Genomic DNA, 24,030 nt, shown 5'->3' with positions numbered 1-24,030 from the left:
TAAGAATTTCAAAGCTGCTATAAACTATTATATGTAGCAGTATATACTATATATATATATATTATTGTAGTATGTATGTATTCTTATTTTAGTACTCGATGATTACAAAGCAACTTCGGTGCATATACATATATAGCTGAAACAAAATCAGGATCATTTCCAAAGTGATTTCACATATTATACTCGGGAATTTTTAACATTGACAAATGTAATAAGAGTATAAAAAAATTAATACATAATATAAAATTTTAATACTACCAGAATATGCAAGGTCACAAGTAAAAATTCTCTACCTCTGTCACATTTTGACTCTCATAATTCCCTCTATAAGGAGGGTATCTTTACTTTTATAAGTTTGCTCATTCACTTTACCAACATTTATTGAGTGCCGATTTCATGTGAGGCCCTGTTTAAGGCACTGGCTATGCAGCAGTGAATAAAAGAAACAAAGTCCCTACTCCCAGTGGAGCTTACACATCATGGGGATGAGAAAGTTGAGGTACCTTGAGGTACCAAGATCCAACAGGCACCTTGATCTGGAAAATCAGTCCTTTCTCTAGTCCTAACTTTCTGTATGACCTTGGACCTTGTTTAATATCTCAAGTTAGTTTTCTATATATAAATAAGAAATTACACAATTGATGTCAATTACACAAATTGACATCAGTCATAAGATGATACCAGTCTTGTCAGATTTCATGAATATGAACAAGATGAAAGTGAAAGCATTCAGTAAACCATAAAACCTTACATCAAGATAAGAGATGTAGTGTTTCTTACCAAAATTCTTCTTGGATGACACAGGCATTCCAACCTCCAGTTGACTACAGGGCACAACTCTTTAGGAGACACTCAAAGAATTATTCAGGATCCTTCCCAAATATATACATTTATAATTCCTATCAGTAACCCAATTTCCAATTACAGGACCAACTTAACTTCTCTTTTAGCCCTTCTGTTAATTTTCTTTGGATGTTTTCCAAGTTTTTCATATCTTTGGTAAAGTTTAATGAGCTATTCTAGGCACAATTTTTTGGTAAAGTCTATCCAATTTAGGAAACACAGAGGAATTTCCTGTTGGTCCAGTGTTTAGGACTCCATGCTTCCACTGCAGGGGGCCTGGGTTTGATCTCTGGTCGGAGAACTAAGATCTCGTAAGCTGTGTGGTGCGGCCAAAACAAACAGCCCCCCGTCGCCCCCTCACAAAGGACTGCTTCACTCTTTGTATGTCATATTTATTTCAGGATATTATAGTAACATGTGGTACATTTTCACCCAAAATATCTCTAATAAAGCAAACTTCTGTTTCATCTGTGTTCTACCATTACTTTATCTCCATTTATTCTTGTCTCTAGATTGTGTTTCCTCGAGCCTACACAAGTAGTATTGTTAGTATTTTATCCCTAAGTGCATCACCTAAATAAATGCCAATACACTGCTGTCTAACTCTGGATACAAGTGTCAACTCAGGTTATTCACCAATATACACAAAAAGTTGATTAAGTTCAAAGTTTCATAGTTTAACAAAAAGAAAATCTCTTAGATGTCAGGTCAAAACATCTACATTATAGGCTTACTTGAGGATAACCTCGAGGGTAGAATTCATATTGCATCATCTTTAAATATTTAATGGCTGCCAATGCTACTCCTCTCATTCTAAAACACAGTGCTTTTAGCTCAATGTACAAAAACAATGTTCTATATATACATGATGCTCAATAAACACCTGCTGGATGAAAGAATGAGGGATTTTATATCTTCTGAACTCTTAACACTACACAGTGCAAGAATATAACATATATTTCCTTAAATTCATTAATTAAAGTGCTATTTTCTACTGGTTTTAATAAAGGAAAATGAGATACTGACCTACATGTTGAAGTGTTTGCTTTAGAACAACAATGCAGTTTAGCACCATCAAGGCCTGTAGAGGGAGGAGGATGCAGAGTGACTCCAGGGTGAACAGACTGTGAGCTTTCAAGAAAACACTGCCAAAGTGGATCCTGAGGCAAAGGCTGGGTCTTACAACCCTCGATGAGGCCATCGACAATCTCCATTTCTGTTTTCTTAGACATCAGAATTCTCTTGCAGGCACTTTGGCAAGCATGATCTTCAGCTCTGTCACAGCAATACAAACCTACAGTTTCAGAATAGAAGTGGATTAATTAGCTGGTTTTATAGCAGGCATTGCTCAGGCAGAAGAATCAAGTAGTATACTGGAATCCATTACTACTCTGAGTCATGTCAGTATCTCCAGGATATTGAGCCTACCAAATTCTCTTTCCATTGCTTTGCAGTGTAGCAAAAAAGTGAAAAGCTAAAGGTGGACTAGGTATCTATGATCAGATTCTCCACTGTGCTCATTCATGGGCTCTCCAGCATCATTCCTAGATAAATGAAAGATCCTCTTACACCGAAGAGGTCCTTACATGCAAGGTGTTTTATGTTCCTGGAAAGGATACAGTAGATCAAATTGGAATTATTTCATGCTAGAAACAACTACCCAAAAGGATCATGTTCTCGACATAATGAGAAAGATGACTTATTTTAATAGTAATAATCACAAATACTGTATTTCATCACATTTTGGGATAAAAAGATTTATAAATCTGTACAAATTAATCTAAGTAGCAAATGGCACCCCACTCCAGTACTCTTGCCTGGAAAATCCCATGGGTGGAGGAGCCTGGTAGGCTACAGCCCATGGGGTCGTGAAGATTCGGACACGACTAAGCGACTTCACTTTCACTTTTCATTTTCGTGCACTGCAGAAGGAAATGGCAACCCACTCCAGTGTTCTTGCCTGGAGAGTCCCAGTGACGGTGGAGCCTGGTGGGCTGCCATCTATGGGGTCGCAGAGAGTTGGACACAACTGAAGCGACTTAGCAGCAGCAGCAGTAATTTAAATAACACAATAACAAACTCTGACAAGGTATCAGTTTGTTATACTTTTCTATAAAAAACTAGAAAGCAAATGAACACTTTCAACCAGACTATAGAATTCAAATGGCTTCTTTGAAGTAGTTTTCTTAGGAGTTTGACTTCTTAAGCCTATTCAGGCATATCTGTTTGTAGCTTTCTTTTCCAGTTTTCCTATATATTAGCACAGACATATGAGATGGTTGTTCTTTTACCCTTAAAACATTTTCTGCCTTTTTTTTTTTTTGACCTGCTATCTATCAACTTTGCTTCAGCAGCACCTCTTCATAGCCTAAATGTCAGTGAAGACAGATCTCTCTTTAAAATAAATGAATGTTATTTGCAGCAAGTGCTTCACCCTCTGATTTTCCTCATACAATCACAGAATGTCACAAGCCTTAGCTAGAATCTGGCCAAACAAAGCATAGCACTGCTTTTGAGTTTACAAAAACAAGTCTTTGAATATCCCAGTGTAAGTCAAAACACTGGCATCTGGCTTATAAGCCTTTTGCCAGTTTTACTTAATTAGTCAGTTACTTTAAGTCTGATCACCTCTAAATGAAGAAAATGATTTATAGGCTTTACAAAGCTGAGATTCTAAAGATCCCATAAGGAGCAAGTTCATCAGGAGGTCCTGACTTTTAAAAAGTATGAGAATCTCATTTATATTGACATATTTATTATAAAAGTAACAAATGGTCATTGGTAAAATTCAAATATTACACATCCAAACAATGTGGAACAAATAGGTATTAACTAAAAATGAATCTTACTGTATACATTTAGTTCTGCAACTTCCTTTCCTTGCTTAATACATCTTTGACTTCTATAATAAATATACATTTTTTTGGTATTGTAGTGGATTTACAGAATTGTGTTAGGTCCAGGTGTACAGCAGAGTGATTCGGTTATACATATATTTAAAAATTCTCTTCCATGTTAGTACAAGATAAACAATATAGTTCCCTGTGCTATATAATAAATCTTTGTTGCTTATCTATTTCATATATGGTAGTGTATATCTGTTAATCTCATACTCCTAATTTATCCTTCCCCACGCAACCTTTTCCTTTGATAACCACAATTTTGTTATCGGTCTGTGAGTCTGTTTTGTAAAATGTTGATTTGTATTATTTTTTATTAGATTCCAGATAAAAGTGATATACTATTTCTCTTTGACTTATTTCACTTAGTATGAAAATCTCTAGCTCCATGCATGTTGCTGAAAATGGCATTATTTCCTTCTCTTTTATGGCTAATATTACATTCTATGTTATCACATTTTCTTTATCCATTCATCTGTTGATGAACACCTGGGTTTTTTCCATGTCTTGGTTATTCTAAACAATGCTGCTTTGGACACTGGCATGCATGTTTCTTTTCTTTTCTTGTTTTATGTCAACATTAAAACTAACAACTAGATCAATACAGCTAATAATTTAAAAGCTTAATATATGAGAGAAAAGTATCAGCACTATAGCCCTGGAAAAAATCTTTATGTTCACCAATAGACATCCATTATATCTGTTTTGTGTATCATGTTCCTTCTAATCTGTAAAAATCTCATACAGAACAATGAGTTCTGGGTTGCAAAAGAGGATTTATTTTTGCACCTGTCTATATAAGTCTTTGTCTACAAATGAAACACAAGTGGTAGTATGTTTCTTTTCAAATTAGAGCTTTCATCTTTTCCACATATATATCCAGGAGTGGAATTGCTGTTCATATTTTTAGTTTTTTAAGGAACCTCCATACTATTCTGCATATTGGCTGTACCAATTTAAATTCCCACCAACAGTGTAGGCAGGTTCCCTTTTTTTCACACCCTCTTCAGCATGTATTATATTATTTGCAGACTTTTTGATGATGGCCATTCTGATTGGTGTGAAGTGATACCTCACTGTAGGTTTTTTTTTTCTCTCATTGTAGTTCTGATTTGTTTTTCTCTAATAATTAGCAATGGTGAGCATCTTTTCATGTGCCTGTTGGCCATCTGTATGTTTTCTTTAGAAAAATGTCTATTTATGCCTTCTGTATATTTTTTGATTAGTTTATATTTTTTGATATTGAGTTGTATGAGCTGTCTATATATTTTAGAAATTAAACCCTTGTTGGTCACATTCTTTTGCAATTATTTTTCTCCCAGTCTGTAAGTTGTCTTTTTATTTTGTTTATGGTTTTCTTGCAAAAGCTTATAAGTTTCATTAGGTCCCATTTGTTTATTTTGTTTTTATTTCTTTTGCCTTGGGAAACTTATCTAAGAAAATATTGCTATGATTTATGTCAAAGAATATTTTGCCTATATTCTCTTTTAGTTTTATGTCATCATGTCTTATAATTAAGTCTTTAAGCCATTTTGAGTTTATTTTTGTGTACGGTGGGAGGCAGTATTCTAACTTCATGGATTTACATAACATACATTTCCTTTTTTGCAGGTTGTATAATGTTATTATTACAGAGATATGTAGTTTATTTAATCAATTTTAATCAACATCCTATCAGTGGACATGTAGGTTATTTCTAGTTTTTCTCTATTAATAGCAATGTTGTAGTAAACATCCTTTATGTGAATAGATGTGTTTTTACAAATTTGTAAGTTTTCTTAAAGGACAAATTCTGAGAAATGGAATTACTAGATTAGACCAAATTCCCCCTCCCACCCCCAAAACACCCATACCAATGAATTCTCCCTTCAGGATAGAGAGGGCCTGTTTCTTCATACCCTCAACAGCTCTGTCTTTCTTGGCATCTTTTAGCTAAGACAAAAATGACCAATCTGCCAAATCTAAAGACCAAAGGAGGTCTAGTGTTTCCCAAATGACCCAGACTATAGATATCTTCACGAATTTATTTCCTTTTTACAAATTATTTTACCAAAGATTGAAATGAGAGGAATACATATGGCTTTTACTTACTATCTGTTGGGTTCCTCATTGGATAAGACTGGGTGTAATTGTTCACACAGTGTATTAATCGTGGACTAATAGAGGCACAATAATTTTCCACTGCTTTGATCTGAGAAGGACCAGGAGAAGAATCTGTTCGGAAAATGGCTTGACAGTATTCTCGGCAGTTTGTGTGATGGCCTGCATAACTGCAACAAACTGATCCCACTAGAGGAAAAAAAAGATGGCAGTGAAATGAAATCAGCCATTCATTAACATTCAATCATCATAATAATGCTGAAACAATTTGTGTCTTTTTGAATTTGAGAAATAAAACCACGCCATAGAAGACATGTACTTAAAGTCAGAACTATTGTAAGCATAGCCATGGGGATACTCAGGTGGTCAGTGGTCTGAGAAAGTCATTTTTTGTCAATTTATAGTCTACAATGCAGTGGTCCTCAGCAGGAGCAGTACCAGCCCACAGGAGAACTTGAATGCATGTGGAAGTATTTCTGGTTTTCATAATAACTTGAGGATATCTGCTGGCATTTAATACATGGGGGTCTGGGCTGTTAAATGCTCTGCAATGTACAGGACAGTCTCATACAATCAAACTGTCTCCCAAAAGCTAATAGCACCCAGGGTGAGAACCACCAGACAGTTTCTTTCCATGTCAGATTAGTAGAGATTCATAAGCAAAGCAAAAAAAAAAAAAACCAAAACATACCAAACAACAAAACTCCAAATAGCTCCTTTATAAAATAGGACTGGTAAAAACTAAGAGATATCAGGACCATTTCATAAATTTGCAAATTATATATGTCTATCTTGAAATAAAACCCCCAAAGTTCTATGCTGTTTAAACATCTCCAAGACTAGGACTAAATTGAAAGTTCTCAACTTATAACTGATATGACCTGCTTCAATACTGAAAAGTAAAACCCACATTTGAAATAATTGATTCTCGATTTACATATTTTTAAAAATCAAAGTAGACTGTTTATCTGGGAAGAGCACGATGAGTGGCTAGGGGTGAAGATGTGGGATTTATAATGAAGAGGAGCAAGAGGCCCTCACAGGAAAGGCTAAGGGGTCTGTGGGAGGCCAAAGGGAGCCAAAAAGGTAGAGGGATGGCCATAAAAGGTTAAGAAAAAGGCAGGTGGGAAATCTCTGATAATTATTAGGGATGGTTATGGAGGAACCAGACTCAGGTTTTGGTGACTTCTATAGAACAGGGAATTCAGGTGGCTTCCAGAAATAATAATAATGATAAAATTATATACAAATGAACTAAACTAGTACCAGACTAACAGCAAGACAAGCCTGTTTTCATTCACAGCTACATTTATCACTGTCAACCTCAATAAGGCTAAAACTGAGGGTAGAGGTGATGGATGCTGAGGACAGAGAGACAAGAGAGAATGAGGCTGGCTTCCCTGCAGTGTGGGAGGACAGAAAATTATGTGTCAAAGACTATCTGGGAAATCTTGAACTAAATCCCAATAAAAAAGGTAGCAAATAAAGTAGAGACAGATAATGTTTCTGATATTTTAATACACCCACTACCAAGCTCATCCAAACAACTCTTTGTTCCTTGGGTGCATTTCCCCATCTCCAACTGGTCTCATTGTTTCCTTCACCTCATTCCTTCCTCCAATTTCTACTGTTCACATGTCTGTCCTTCTAGGCCCAGCTCAGGTACCAACTCCACAAAGTTACTTCTAAGCACCCTTCAGGAGGTGACCTCTCCTTCCTCTGAACTCCCACAGCACGTTCTCAGTAACTTAAACCCATACCTACCACGTTCCAGGGTTCTTTGTGTACAGATTATGCCCTCCAAGATGTGTATCTGCCCTGCACAAAGCAGGGCAAGCAGTCAGTGAATATCTGGAAGGAACTGAGAGGTAGCCCTTAGCAACTGCTGCATTATTTTACATCATATTATGTGTGCTCAACTTCTGAAAGTTATCCAAGTGGGGCATGATCTTCCTCTAAAACACCCAGCACTATTATCTGCTTTGTAAATCTCCAACTAAGACATGGGAATTGTTAGAATTCATGAATGGCTTGAACGCTCTAGAGGAAGCAGCCTATCAGAATCCTGCTGTGCACATTCCTTCAGATGGTTTAGCAACAGTCTGTTATAACAGCAAAGTGTTGGCAATATTTATAATAGCTAAATCATGTTCTGTAAGCTGTGTTGTGCTCTTTGGATTGCTGGTATAACCACTGATAATATACTTACTTTCATTTCTGCTAATGCAACTGAAAAGAGCATTCTGTAAATTAAAGAAAAACAAATAAAAAATTAACAACCACACAGAATTTCTAATTTTATTCCACTTTATAGTTATACAGAAATCAGGATATCAAACTGCTTAATCTTTCTCTAAATCCAAGATTGACAACAAAGAGACTATGATATAGCATCCTGGTGAAAAGAGAAACCATCTTCAAACACATTTTGTGGATCAAGATTATCACCTAAGCCATAAGTTGACCACATTACAGCAAACCAAGTTTATGTAAAACTTTACCAACGAACATATGAGGGGGAAACTACCATGTAGTAATTTCAATTACTTCTTGCAGAATATAAAAAAGCTTTTAGAAAATAATAAAGGATATTTAGGGAAATACATTAATATATTTCATATAACCACAGTATTTTAAGAGTTGAAAGGACCTTACAGATCACTTCTAATTATACTCAAACATGGCCATACACTAGACTCACCTGGGCTTCCTAGACTTTACCCTAGACTACAGAATTGAAATCAGGAACGAAGCACAGAAATCTAAGTTTTAAACAAGCCCTCGAAGATGATTCCTGTATAGCCATCCTAAGGACCAGAGTTGGGGGATCTCTACTACTTTACAGATAAATAAAACATTTCCTCAGCAAGGAAGAGACAGCCCCAAGTCACAGAGCAAGTCAAAACTAGAACCTGAGACGACAATTAACATTTCTAGATCTCTTAGATCACTGTTTAGAAAACATCATCCTGGCTTAAAGTAAGGAAAATAAGAAACAAGACAAAAAAATTTCTTGTACAAAGTGAGTCGAATGATCAGGGCTTGTTGGCTAAGATTAATATCACTCACATTTGGAAGAGGATGAATTATTAAAAGAATATGTTGTTGTTCAGTCCCTAAGTTGTGTCTTGACTCTTTGTGATCCCATGTACTGTAGCACGCCAGGATTCCCTGTCCTTCTCTATCTCCTGAAGTTTGCTCAGATTCACGTGAACTGAATTGGTGATGCCATTCAACCATCTCATCCTCTGTTGCCCCTTCTCCTGCCTTCAATCCTTCCTAGAATCAGGGTCTTTTCCAATGATTTGGCTCTTTGCATCAGGTGGCCCAAGTATGGGAGCTTCTGTATCAGTCCTTCCAATGAATATTCAGGGTTGATCTTTAGGATTGACTAGTTTGATCTCTTTGCTGTCCAAGTATTGAAGCTTCTGTATCAGTCCTTCCAATGACTATTCAGGGTTGATCTTCTTTAGGATTGACTAGTTTGATCTCTTTGCTGTCCAAGAGTCTTTTCCAGCACCACAGTTTGAAAGCATATGGGTATAAATAGAAGGTAGATAGAAATCAAGGGCACCCTTATTAATGAATACAGATGATTTTGGCTTTTAATTGTAACTAACTTCCAAGCTGGCTATATGATCTGGACTTATTAAAGGATTAGCTTTACTGACATTTAAAACTTAGCTTCAAGGATCCATCTATGCAGTTGTATGAAGCTGTGATGCATTTTCTCTACTCAATAATATTCTACTATAGGAATAAACCACACTTTGACTTATCCAAAGCAAAACAAAATACTAGGACCCATAGATAAGGGTCAATAAATTCACTCAGTATGACTTCTTTCGGCTAGAGGCCTCATCAAACAATATAAAATAGTGAAAAGTAAGTATTCTTGGTATTCTTTAGTAGTGGTCTTTTTTATATTTCTCTTCATCCATGTTTCTGTGTTTTAGTTTAACTTTTCAGCTACCTATTATAGGTAGCTCTCTATTTTGGTTCAATGGTTTTAGGAACACCTTCAATAAAATGACCTAAATCAATATTAAAAAGTCATCTGTTACAAACTTTCCAGCCCCTCTTGATTGGGTCAATAAAATTCTCATTGTCTTTCTCCTTCTAATATGCCGGTTGTTCCTCTAGGTTTTAGCTTTTTTGGTCTTGTTCCTAAGGAAGTATGGTTATTATCTTGGTGGCCACCCTGATTGCATGCAGGTTGCACAGCCTGATTTCCATTTTTGTTCTTCTTCCAGTTATTCTTAAATTCTCTAGAGCTGTAGTTCTGAAGTGGAGGTGATTGTGTTTCCCAGGGAACATCTGACAATGTTTAGAGACATTTTTGGTTGTCATAACTCATGGAGTTGGGGTGCACTACTGAACTGACATCTAGCAGGTAGAGGAGTCTAGAGGTGCTGGGAAACATCCGACAATGTGCAGGACAGCCCCCCTACAACAAAGGACTATCCAGCCCCAGATGTCAACTGTGTGAAGGTTGAGAAATCCTGCTCTAGAAACTTACAAACTTGTTCAAGCTTGATTTTTAAAAACCTCGATCTTAAAAGAAATACCACTCTGGGTCACTCTTGTGGATCATTTAGCTTCAGCGAGAGACACTAATCATCTAATCCAATTCCTTATTTGACAGAAGCCAACGACTGAAGTCTAGAAAGGAGAAATACTTGTGAACCCTAGCTTTCACCCACAAACGGGTCAGCAAACTATGGCACACGGGCCAAATCTTGATCACTGCCTGTTTTTGTAAATAATTTTATTAGAACACAGCCACACTCATCATTTACATATTATATATGGCTACCTCACACAATAATGGCAGAGTTGAATGGACAGTAAGCCTACAATGGTCTATAAGCCTAAAATATTTGCTATCTGACTCTTCACAAAAAGTTTGCTAACCCCTGACATAGAAGGACTCAGATGTCTCTCTTGATGTCACATCCAGAGCTCAGAGATATTCCCTAAGCATTTCTCATTTCTCTTAATGTTCACTTAAAGACCCTTCATGCATACAGTTACTCTTAACTTACTGAACTAAAGAAATATGAACTTTCATATTTCTGCAAGGCAGCACCTCTAGTGTTAGTAACATATTTACATCTTTCTTTATCAATTTTAAGGTTTCAAAGAATGTTCCTTGCAGAGAATAGACTGGTGGCTGCCAAGAGGGAGAGTGTGGGAGAGGGCTGGATTGGGAGTTTGAGATTAGCAGATGCAAACTGGTATATACAGAACTGATAAACAAGGTCCTACTGTATAGCACACGGAAACTATATTCAATATTCAGTGATAAGCCATAATGGGAAAAAGAATGTATATATGTGTATAACTGAGTCACTTTTGCTGTATAGCAGTAACACAACACTGTAATTCAACTATACTTCCATAAAAATATAAAATTAAAAACTTAGAAAATAAAAGAATGGTCCTTCATTCAAGTATACTGGTATTTGATAAATTCATCAATTCTCTGTTGCTTACTTTATATACATCATGATTTTATCATATCCTTCTCTTTGATAAAATTCTTAACTGCATGTAACTACACCTAAAGTATAAACTATAGGTAACTTTTTCTTTGGCGGGGGGCACACAGCATGTGGGATCTTAGTTCCTTGGTCCGGGATCATATCTGTGTTTCCTGCATTGTAAGCATGGAGTCTTAACCACTGGACTGCCAGAGGAGTTCCAGTAACTCTACATTTTTACTGCTTATTGTTGTTCAGTTGCTAAGTCATGTCTGACTCTTTGCAACCCCATGGACTGTAGCCTGCCAGGCTTCTTTGTCCATGAGATTTCCCAGGCAAGAATACTGAAGTGGGTTGCTTTTCCTTCTCCAGGGGATCTACCTGACCCAGGGATTGAATCCCGGTCTCCAGCAGTAGCAGGTGGATTCTTTACCGCTGAGCTACCAGGGAAGCCCTTCACTGCTTAAACTACTGCTGGTCAGTTTGACAGGGCTTAGGACACAAATGAGTTGCAGCACTGGCTTACAGTTTCTTCATTTCTTTCAACGGTCAATCTTGGAGGTCTTGGCTAAAGTCAAGTCTTAAGTCTGGTGATCGGATCAAATATCTGATCGCCATCTAGTGGCAAAAGCAGGCAGTAACTGAGGGTATATACTTGGGTTTATATGGAGTCTCTGTTGACCTCCTGCCACAAATACTATACCCATATAAACACCCCCCCACACACTCATTTTACGCTAGAAGAGATCAAAATTAAAGGGTAACTGAGGTGAGAACCTACCACAACCTCAGAGACCCAAAGGACAAGCCAGCATGTGGGAGTTGACAGTGTCCCAAAAGATCTTCAAGTCCCAAAGCCTTCATGGTATAGCTGGTGAGACAGATATATACAGTAAGCAAAGGGCAGAGCTGGGGCTAGAACCCAGAGTGCTCCGCTTGTGCTCTCCTATGACACTATCCTGTGAGAAGACTTTGGATTATTATTTTGAAAGTAGCCAATGCAAAGCTGAATTTATGTCCATAGAGTGATCTATTTTAACAGTCTCTGTTTTTAAAATCAACCTCTTAAATTGTGAAAAAAATAATCTTCTTGGTTATTATATCCTTTAAGAATTTTTGAACATGAAGTCTTTCTTCAGGCAGCTGCTTTCATTAACTAGTTCCCTGCCCTACCTTCAATGGTTTTTGAGACCTGCAATAAGCCCTTCCACCTAGTACTGGGAGCAGGTAACCTGTGGGCAAACCTAGCAGAAAAACTAAGATACAGAGTGAAATCAACAAGAACCCTATGTGATCTTTCATGTCACATTAACCTTCCTTTTGGGGTCCAAGTAGGAGGCACATTCTGCAGCTTCAGCTTCTTGTTCATAAGTTAGCTCTGTAGATTTATTTTTGACCTGGTCACCTGCTTTTCCACTTCAGTGACCCCTTCTAACATTTCTCCATTTGTCCACTTGTCTCAATCCTGTCTCTGTCCCACTGCCCTTCTACTATAACTGGTCCCCCCAGTTCCCTTCCCCATTCTCACCAATGATGATGATAAAAAAAAAACAACAACAAGGATCGTATGAATCTTATTAAAAACAAACAAAATCAAGTTTGAATCTTGGATATTTTAGTCACTTCTGGAGAAAGACCCAAAAGAACACATTCTATGAGATGTTAATGTTTCCTATTCCCAAGGCTGCTAGTTAAAAGTAAAAGGGGCTGTTTTGTTCCTAAAGCCTCAATAAATAATATCAGTTTGCTTTGCACAGATGGACTGAGATTTCTCCCAGTTTGAAGTTTTGCATGAAAAGTCTAGCTTATTAAATGTTAAATCAGAGATTAAATAGTTGACCTTTTTTTGGGTCGCACCACGCAGCTTGTGGGATCTTAGTTCCCTGACCAGGGATTGAACCTGGGCCACAGCAGTGAAAGCACTGAGTCCTGACCACCAGATCGCAGGGAATTCCCCAACAATGGAACTTTAAAAACATGTTTTTTTAAACCTCTACAAGATGTTTTCTCCTTGTTGTGGACACCATGGCTTTTTAGTGAAAAAAAAATCTAAGTGACTAGAACATGTAAAGGAGTTTAATATGACATTGTTGCTGTTTAGTCACTAAGTCATGGCTGACGCTTTTGTGACCTTATGGACTGTAACCCATCACGCTCCTCTGTCCATGGGATTTCCCAGGCAAGAATACTGGAGTGGGTTGCCATTTCCCCCGACAGGGGATCTTGCTGACCCAGGGATTGGACCTGTCTCTCCTGCATTGGCAGGTGGATTCTTTACTGCTGAGCCACCAGGAAAGCCCCTTAATGCGACATGGACATCACTAAACAAGTGATTCTTCAATTTCTTCAGCATTTCAAATAATGTCATTTCAATAGTGGGGAAAAAATGAGACCCTAAACTAAGATTAACGGGTCTAGACTGCTCAGAGGTTCATGATTACCACAGAGTAAGCAAATTCACTGGCAAGTACTATAACACCTGCAGAGTAACACAAGGTCTAGAAGAGAGCTTACATAGAGTATGTGTCTGTGGCAGACTGACTGCAGCAATGCTTTCAATTTGTCACACTTCTCTGTGTCTTTTTCTCTCACACTAACTCTGGACTTAATCATGTGATTTGCTTTAGTTAAGGGGACAGCAGTAAGTGTGAGGAAAGTAGCTGCTAAGTCACTTCAGTTGTGTCAGACTCTGTGCGACCCCATCGACGGCAGCCCACCAGGCTCCCCCATCCCTGGGATTCTCCAGGCAAGAACACTGGAGTGGGTTGCCATTTCCTTCTCCAATGCGTGAAAGTGAAAAGTGAAAGTGAAGTCACTCAGTCGTGCCGGACTCTTAGCGACCCCATGGACTGCAGCCTACCAGGCTCCTCCATCCATGGGATTTTCCAGGCAAGAGTGCTGGAGTGGGGTGCCATTGCCTTCTCTGAGAGGAAAGTAGAGGCCTGCACATATATCAATACTTGCAGGTTTCACTTCCTCTCTTGGGCTTGGGCCACCACCATGGGAACTTGTCTGAGCCAGGCTGTGAGAGCGCTGGGAGAGACTCGTGGAAGAGAGCTGAGCTGACTTAGCCAAGAGCATCCTAAATCAGCCAGGCCCTGGCTGATTTGCCAGGTGATGGCAGAAGCATAAGTGGGCCCAGCTTGCTCAAATCAGAACTGCCTAAATGCATAAGAAATAATAAATTGTTATGGTTCTAGGCTATGGGGTTTAGGGATGGCTTGCTACACAACATTACTGTGATTACAGATACAGTATTCAGTGCTTTCTCTGCTCATTCAAAGAATGACTAATTCATAGACATTTACACAGGGTTTTCACATAAAACTGCTATTTACTCTGAAACAAAGAACCTTGTGTACTGTCCAGAGTGGGAAAATTTTCTATTAAAAATTCTATCTGTAAAAATACTAACTGTAGAACCTATTTACAGGCAACAAATTTCTGTTCATCCTTTAAGTCTTACCTGCTCTGTGAAGACTTCCTCATTACCCTGGGCAGGGTTTTTTTCCTCCAGGCTTCAAGGTGTCTTATACAGACTTTTAGCAATGTACTTGGATTTGTATTATAATGGACTATTTGAATTTCCCTCCTCCCATGGACTAGGCTATGGACTTCTTACTGTTCTCAGAGTACAATGATCCTTCCATCTTTGCACTCTTAAGAACAGTGCCTGGTACATATTAAATGTATCAACTCAATGAACACTGAAGGAATGAATGAATGACAGATGCAAAGAAAAGTGAGACATGGACTCTGCCCATAGGAACTCAAGCAATTAGCATTAAAAAGTGACACGCAAACAAAGAGCTACACTATAAGGTGACAAAATGCTACAATAAATTATGCAAAGTGTTTATGCTGCTGCTGCTAAGTTGCTTCAGTCGTGTCCGACCCTGCGCGACCCCACAGACGGCAGCTCACCAGGCTCCTCCGTCCCTGGGATTCTCCTGGCAAGAACACTGGAGTGGGTTGCCACTTCCTTCTCCAATGCATGAAAGTGAAAAGTGAAAGTGAAGTCGCTGAGTTGTGTCTGACTCCTAGCGACCCCATGGACTGCAGCCTACGAGGCTCTTCCATCCATGGGATTTGCCAGGCAAGAGTACTGGAGTGGGTTGCCATTGCCTTCTCCGAAAGTGTTTATAAATAGCAACTAATATTTTTGAGTGTGGAGGGAAGAGGGCTGAGCAGACAAGATTTTAAAGAGGTACCATCTAAGCCAGAATTTGGATAGGGGCTTTGGTATTCTGCGGTGGGGTGGGATTTCACAGGTGTGCGGGTAAAAGGGAGTTCTGATTTGTAATATTTGCTGATATGTGTGGCATAAATACCCCCAACATGGCTGCTTTTCAAGTTAAAAACTGGCTTGCAAAATTCCTGAATATTTAACAACTGACCAGTTCTCCCTAGCAGGTAGGAGTTGGCTCTAGCCTACTAATGGATGGGAACGATAAGATGGATTCAGGGAGCAGGAATTCCAGGAGGACAATGGGTGGTACAACCCACAACTAACTAACAAAACACACAGCCAATGTGGTAAGTATAAGCAGTAACCTACAGAACTGTCAAGGAGGGAAGAGTTAGGACCAAGAAAAGCTTAAGTACACCAGGTTGAGGAACATGAACTGTATCTTATGGGTGAGCCACTGAAGAATTTCAAGGAAGGGAGTGATATGACCATATCTGGTATTTAAAGAGGTCACCCTAGAAGAAATGGAGATAGTAAAATTAAAAAAAAAGAGGAGAAAGTAGAGACAGGGAAGCTACCTGGGCAGCTATTGTAGTAGTTCCCCAAAGTGGTATAAAGGCCTAAAACAGGCTATAACTGAGGGTCTGGAAAGGAGGCCCATTTAAGACATATTCCACAGGCAAATCTTTAGGGTTTTATGGCTAGTTGTTGTTTTTGTGGGAAGTGGTGAGAAAGAAGAAATAGTAGACAAATACCTCTTAGGTTTTTAGTTTGTGTATCTGGGAGGACTGTACTTGAACAACCAAATGAGGAATATAAGAAAGATGGTAAGTTTTTGTCTGGGGATGAGTGTATGTGTGGTGTTGTGCAGCAGTAGGGTAGAGGGAAGGAGAGGTAGGGAAGATAAATTAGTTTGGCTGATTTATTGGGGCAATCAAGGTAGATGAGATTCAGTTCAGTTCAGTTGCTCAGTTGTGTCCAACTCTTTGCAACCCCATGGACTGCAGCACGCCGGGCCTCCCTGTCCCATCACCGGAGTTTACTCAAACTCATGTCCACTGAATTGGTGATTCCATCCAACCATCTCATCCTCTGTCGTCCCTTTGCCTCCTGCTTTCAATCTTTCCCAGCATCAGGTTATTTTCCAATGAGTCAGTTCTTCACATCAGGTGGCCAAAATATTGGAGTTTCAGCTTCAACATTAGTGCTTCCAAGGAATATTCAGGACTGATTTCCTTTAGGATGGACTGGTTGGATCTCCTTGCAGTCCAAAGGACTCTCAAGAGTCTTCTCCAATACCACAGTTCAAAAGGATCAATTCTTCAGCACTCAGCTTTCTTTATAGTCCAACTCTCAAATCCATACATGACTACTGGAAAAACCATAGCCTTGACTAGACGGACCTTTGTTGGCAAAGTAATGTCTCTGCTTTTTAATACATTGTGTAGGTTGGTCATAACTTTTCTCCCAAGGAGTGTCTTTTAATTTCATGGCTGCAGTCACCATCTGCAGTGATTTTGAAGCCCAAAAAAATAAAGTTTGCACTGTTCCCACTGTTTCCCCATCTATCTTCCATGAAGTGATGGGACCAGATGCCATGATCTTCGTTTTCTGAATGTTGAGTTTTAAGCCAGTTTTTTCACTTTCCTCTTTCACTTTCAAGAGGCTCTTTAGTTCTTCGCTTTTTGCCATAAGGGTGGTGTCATCTGCATATCTGAGGTTATTGATATTTCTCCCGGCAATGCTGATTCCAGCTTGTGCTTCATCCGGCCCAGGGTTTCTCATGATGTACTCTGCATATAAGTTAAATAAGGAGGGTGACAGTATACAGCCTTGACGTACTCCTTTCCCGATCTGGAACCAGTCTGTTTTTCCATGTCCAGTTCTAATTTGTTGCTTCCTGACCTGCATATAGATTTCTCAAGAGGCAGGTAAGGTGGTCTGGTATTCCCATCTCTTTCAGAATTTTCCAGAGTTTGTGGTGATCCACAAAGTCAAAGGCTTTGGCATAGTCAATAAAGCAGAAATAGATGTTTTTCTGGAACTCTCTTGCTCTTTCGATAATCCAGCAGATGTTGGCAATTTGATCTCTGGTTCCTCTGCCTTTTCTAAATCCAGCTTGAACACCTGGAAGTCCATGGGTCACATACTGTTGAAGCCTGGCTTGGAGAATTTTGAGCATTACTTTACTAGCGTGTGAGATGAGTGCAACTGTGCAGTAGTTTGAGCATTCTTTGGCATTGCCTTTCTTTGGGATAGGAATGAAAACTGACTTTTTTCCAGTCCTGTGGCCATTGCTGAGTTTTCCAAATTTGCTGGGATATTGAGTGCAGCACTTTTACAGCAGTAGATGAGATTGCCTAGATAGAAAAACCTGGCTATTTGGATTAGATGGGGTCATAATCTAATCAGACTTGAGCAGATTTCCCTTTGGGGATTGTCTCATTCAGTTCACTTCTGAGAAGAATGGACTAAAGAGGAAATATATAAGCTCAACAGACTAAATGGGAGCTATTCCCTTCCACAATACAAAATATGACAAAACCAAAGAGCATACAAATGGAGAATAATCATGATTTTATACTGTCTTAAGCCAGTACTGCAGGACCTAATAGGTTTCGCTCTTTTTGGAGCTCATCAGCTGCAGGTAACGGCTCAAATCTAGTCCCATACAGCATACCTGTAGAGCATTTTACCATTACAAAGCCTCCCATCCACCATCTTCTATTTATTATATTCTGACAATCCTTGGAGTTTCCTTGGTACTAACTAAAAAAAGCTTTACATTTAGGTGCTGAAGGCTCTGCTGAGGCAAAGTAATCACACGACTCTTATTGTTAAAATTCCCCAAAGTCAACTGTCCACAGCCTAGGCTGTCATCTGCCATTCAAGAAGGCCTACTGTATTCTTGGAACTACTGCAGCACAGATCCAATCACACCGAGGCACAGAAGGCCTCAAGCTGTCCAGAGAATACTGCTGGTCCCTGCCCTCCCAGCTCTAAATTTCGGGAGCTATTTTTTCATTCCTTTCCTTTATGCTTCTGGTAGTAAATCTAGAATCAAAGTTAATTTGAGAGAAAAGGAACAAAATAAAATTAAAATAGAAATATTTAAAGCAGAATATTTATTGTGACATTTCCTGACGATACACTATATACCATACAGACATACATAAATATGCACCAAACAGTGGCATCCAGGGGTACCATGAAGTGTGTGGTAAGCTACCATTTGTCTACAGAAGGGTGGAAAAGAACTACGTGTACATATTTACTTTCATGTGCATAAAGTGTCTCTGGTGACTTTAGGAACTGGGTGGCTGTGGTATAAGAGGTAAGAAAGAGACTTTATTGTATACTGTTTTGAATTCTGAACATGTGAATACTAAAACAAATAAAATGAAATTTAACACATACCTGCACTCTTCTCTCATGCATTTAGCTGCGTGTTCAAAGAACATTGTTGACAGAACTGAGCTTGGAACTCACAAGGCTGACCATCTTTGTTCTTGTGGTTCTTAGAGCCTCTTTTTAACATCCTCAGAGTCTTAAATTTACCTCAGTATTCTCACAGAACCAGAGTCCCAAGACATAGCATTATTTTAGTTTTCTTTATCAACAATTTAGTTTAAAACTTTAAATGGCTTAACTTAAAAAAAAAATCCTCACAAAAATATCTTCTTCTGGCTTTCCTTCATACTTTCTTACCTTCCTTAATTAACATCAAATAATGAGTGAAGGAAGCTAGGAAGAAATAGAGAACTGAAAATTGTATTTCTGAAAAGAATATAAAGAAAAGCATAGAGAAGGATCTGTGAAAGAAGGAATAAACAAGTAAAAACATAAAAGTCTGATGATAAATTTGCAACACTGTATTTCAGTGGTTCATGCAGAAAATGGAAAGGTATATAGATTTATGGCCATTATGTTAAGAGAATGGCAGGTAAGGTCTGACATAAAGGCATGACACAGGTTTAAGAACCTAAAACTAAAATTTGTCTCATCATGTTAGAGACATTGCCAAGTCTCTGGAAATATATCAGCCTCACATCATCTTGATGTTTATTCTGACATTCAAGAAAATAACCACCAACAACCAATTTTTGTTTTTAACCACCATCTTGGTGGCTAGAAGAAAATGTTTTCAGCTAGCCTGTAGACAAAGACTATGCATAAAGTTTCACACCTCCTGGAAAATATGACTACGTTTTTACTTTAGTTCTAATCAGCAAATTTGCCCTAGTGTGGCTAAACGTATATGGCTCTACTTTATATCCAGCATCTATTCTTAGTGCTTTCATTCTAGTTGTTGAATATTTTAAATGTCATCCCTGGTCTAACATCACACATGAATAGTTGTGGCCTGATCAATACTTCTAGGTGGGTTAAGACCAAGTTTGTGAAAACATATGGTGAACCTAGAACTGAGCATGCCTGTGACACTTGAACATGTCCATGACAGAGTTATCAAACTACTGGTTGATCCTGGCAACTCTAACCAAATGGGTGTGATTCTGAAAGAAGTACTCTCAAATACTGAAGGAAGTATTCTTTCTCAGGTATTACTCAAAATAAAAGAACTGCAGAGACAAGTCTCTGCAGACTCTCTAGCCAAGTCTACTGTCCCACTGCAGAAATCTCCACAGTGTGTTTATCCAGTAAATCTTTGCTTAAACACTTACAGTAATAAGAATTTCTCTTTTTCTTGGAAATATATCAATCCACTATTTTCAATGAACATAGAAAGGATCCTCCTACTGAAATGTCAGATCAGTATATGGCTCCTCCTCTTTCCATTCCCTAAAAATGCAGTTTTCAAAATCAGCTCTCACTTTTTTCTACACTTCCTCTTTCACAGAGCTTTCCTTCACTCTTGAGATTCAAGAGTTACTTTGTGGTTGACTTTGGGCATGATCTCTCATTTTTAGTCTGGTATTCCTAACTACCTCTGTGTGTGTGAATGCTCAGTCACTAAGCTGTGTCCAACTCTTTGAGACCCTATGGACTGCAGTCTACCAGGCTCCTCTGTCCATGGAATTTCCCAGGCAAGAATACTGGAATGGGTTGCCATTTCTTTCTCCAGGGAATCTTTCCGACTCAGGGATCGAACCCACATCTCTTGCATTGCTGGCAGATTCTTTACCACTGAGCCACCTGGGAAGTCCAACTTAACCTCTGAGATATGTGATTTTTACATTTAAAAAAGACTTAACACTCCATATACTTCTATTTCTTTAAAATCCCTTCCCATGCTATCTTTGCTGTGTATTTTCTCTCTTTTTTAAAAACTCAATATTACCATTGTTTTCATATAACTTGTGTGTTTTAATTTAGTCCCTTTGTATTTTTATTGTTCTTTTTCCTTTGCATCTCAAATAATTATAGATATTTTAGAACTTCCTTTAGAGAAGGACTTTTAGAAACGGTCCAGTAACAGCAATTCTCTGTCTTTGTTGTCTAGAAACACCTTAATTTTGCCTTCTTTCTTGAAAAATATTTTTACTGGATATGACAGTTATTTTCTCTCAGAACATTTTAGGTATCATTCTACTGTCCCTGGCTTCCTCTGTTGCTTTGAAAAGTCAGCTGTTGAACTCCTTTGAAGACAATGTCTTTTTTTTTTTCTGACTGTTTTTAAGATCTTTGGCTATGAAGTATGTCTGCAATGTATGGATATGAAAAAAAAAAATTCTGCCAGCTCCTTCTTGGGCCTGTGTTTTTTCTCCTTCCTCTAGTATTCCAATTAGAACACTCATATCCTCTATGTCTCTTACGTCTCTTTCAGCCTATCCCACTGTGCTGCTTTTTCATATAGCTTCTTTAGTCCTATCTCCCAATTCATTAATTGTTTTTTATACTTCCCTGAACATCATCTCCTATACTCAGTTCACCATAACAAATCCTGAATGATGGACTCTTACCTTCAAACCTTTGATTTAGTCCCAAATATTTGACTCTATTGCTATCATCCTAGTTGTGGGCCATATTTGTTTTTAGCTAAGTTAGAGAAATTTGAGGGATCTAAAACTTAGCTTGCACATATCTATGACTTAAAGCTTTTTAAAATATTGGACTTATTTGTTATGCTGATCTCTTATCACAGAATCTTTATTGTCTCCTTCTACTTAATAATGACTGAGCCCCCAAAATATAATTTTTCCAGGATCTGGTCCCACTTTACCTATCCAAGCAGATTCTCAGCCCTAAATAGGCCTATCTTCTTTTTAATCCCCTGTACAAGCCATGTGCACGTTTGCTAACATGCTTTTGATACAGTCTCCTAACCCAAATTATATAAATCCTTTCAGGCCTCTCTTTTTGCAGTTTCTGCTGATAACTCCCAGCATGCTCAGTTTGCTTTCTCATTTCCTTGAGTCCCTGTGTGTTCAGTACATATTTTAATTATCTTGACTCAATTAGATATAATTCTTTAGTATTTGAAGTTGAGCTATATGTAGCTTAACCATAATTCTAACCTAGATCTGATCCAAAGTTTTTATATACTTTTATTTATTTTTGGCCAAGCCATGTGGCTATGTGGGATCTTAGTTCCCCAACCAGGGATGAAACCCATGCTCCCTGCAGGGGAAGCACAGAGTCCTAATCACTGGATGGCCAGGGAATTCCCAAAAGTTTGCTTTCTAATATAATAAAATTGCTTCTCACTATTCAATAAATATTTGTTGACTTGTGTAAAAAAGAAACCAGATGTTGCAAAATCATATATGAAAATGCTTTACATTTAACTAGTTTATCTTAGCTTAGCTGGAACAAAGTAATCTTAAATGGCATTAAAATTTTTAAACTTTATTCATTTAAATAAATTTCTCAGGAAATCTCCTCAAAGGGGATTCTGCAGCAGTTTATCAGTAAAGATAAACATTAGCTCCTTCAAAAATGACCACTCATTCTCTGACTCACTAGTCAAATTATGCAACTTCATCCTTTAGAGTAAATGTTAACTCCTAAAATTGTAAACCTAAAGTAATAGCTTACATATTTGGGGAAGTTCACTTCCAGGGGCCACTCCAGTGTTAAGGAAAAGGTACTAAAAACCTAGTTTTATGTTTTATAAACTATTCTCATGTTGATAAACAACTGATCCAGTTAAAATAGGTTTCACTACACCAAAGTTACCCACTTCACTTTATAACAAATAGCCATTATGTCTACACTAGAGTTTATCAATCTAATGAGAGTGACTGTTATTTGGGGTTTATAAGGCAGAACCTTCTTTCCATGTTTAAGTGCTCTTGCCTCTCCTTCTCTTTTTATTTCTAAATAACATACAAAATATCAAATTGAATCTCAAATTATCTTGATAATGCGTACAGTCAGTTTTTTACATATGTAAACATAATATTATATATATATATAACATATATATACTTTACACATATATATTACATATGTATTTTATTTTTATATATATGTGAAAGAACCATCTTGACATGTACATTTTTGGAAGATATTAATAGTTGCTTAATTCTAGGCCAAATAAGGGAGGAGAGACTGAAAAAGAGAAACTACTCTGCGTAGTTCTCTCATAGGACAGTGATTATCTCTCTTACCTTTCCTGTCCCGTCCTTCATCAACACATACTGGCAGACTTCCTAGGTCAATGCAGAAATCCAGACAAGAGAAGGAAGCACACTAAAATAGTGGAGGACAGGCTACAGGAGGTGGACAGTGTCAGTGTCATGGACATCATGTGGGAGAAAAGAAGGAATCGTGGCAGTTAGTCACTTTGTTCAAGAGAAACTAAAGCAGTTACTTCAGTGGTAGAGAGCAAAGAAAAAAGATCTTTTACTTCTTTGTAGAAAGGCTCTTTTCAATAAGAACAGACAAGAACTGCAGTTAATTTGGAAATTCGTCTTCAGAGAAACAGATAAAACTTAGCAATAGTATAAAGGAACAAAAGATAAATAAGACTTTTTTTTGATTAAAAAATATTGAGAGATTATTTATAGGCTTTGAGGAAAAAAAAAATCAGAACCATAATCTAGAACCAGTGAAGAGGTTGTTCTATTTTTCTTCTCCGAGAGAATACAGACTATTAAAAGCAATAGGAATCCCAATGTTTATATATAAAAATGATGAATGAGTAATGTGGACTTGTATGCTTAATTATACAGCTTTGTACTATGAAAAAACATACTGTCACATTTAACAATGAAGTTCTAGAAACTGACCAAATTTTAGTATCAGTGAGGAGCTTTTATTTCACATCAGGGACAATCTTTTGTACATACTTACATGATGTGAAATACTTCCTATACCTCTGCCCCTCCTCAACCTGTGTCCCCATGCCCCACCCAATCTATCAATAAGTACTACAGTGCTTGAAACACCACTGCTAGGAAGAGTCCCTCGAGATTTAATACAGCCTTTGAAATTTAGTATGTACCTCTCCCCTCCAATGTATGATGCTAGGAAAGTATGAAGTTACTCACGCTAGCAATGTGATTATTTCTTCCAATTAGAAGTAGTTCATAAAGGTGGATACCTGGATGAA

The 24,030-nt window shown here is 37.9% G+C and overlaps 1 protein-coding gene and 1 non-coding gene across 2 annotated transcripts in view; both read right to left on the bottom strand.

Annotated features, from left to right (window-relative positions):
* Nucleotides 1–24,030, bottom strand: part of RECK (reversion inducing cysteine rich protein with kazal motifs) — an 83,295-nt gene that overhangs the window by 35,538 nt on the left and 23,727 nt on the right. The window contains exons 7-9 of the mRNA XM_068974099.1: nucleotides 8,053–8,086; nucleotides 5,835–6,032; nucleotides 1,870–2,137 (exon numbers count right to left, since the gene is read on the bottom strand). Of these exons, the coding sequence (XP_068830200.1) occupies nucleotides 1,870–2,137; nucleotides 5,835–6,032; nucleotides 8,053–8,086 (500 nt within the window). The remainder of the gene's footprint in view (nucleotides 1–1,869; nucleotides 2,138–5,834; nucleotides 6,033–8,052; nucleotides 8,087–24,030) is intronic.
* On the bottom strand, nucleotides 4,457–4,574 carry LOC138081578 (small nucleolar RNA SNORA40). The gene has a single exon (XR_011145033.1). It is a non-coding gene; the product is annotated as a small nucleolar RNA SNORA40 (small nucleolar RNA).

This window comes from Capricornis sumatraensis, chromosome 6 (genome assembly GCF_032405125.1).
Source record: "Capricornis sumatraensis isolate serow.1 chromosome 6, serow.2, whole genome shotgun sequence".
NCBI lineage: Eukaryota > Metazoa > Chordata > Mammalia > Artiodactyla > Bovidae > Capricornis > Capricornis sumatraensis.
The sequence above is the reverse complement of the archived record's forward strand: the minus strand, read 5'-3'. Positions and strand labels throughout refer to the sequence as shown.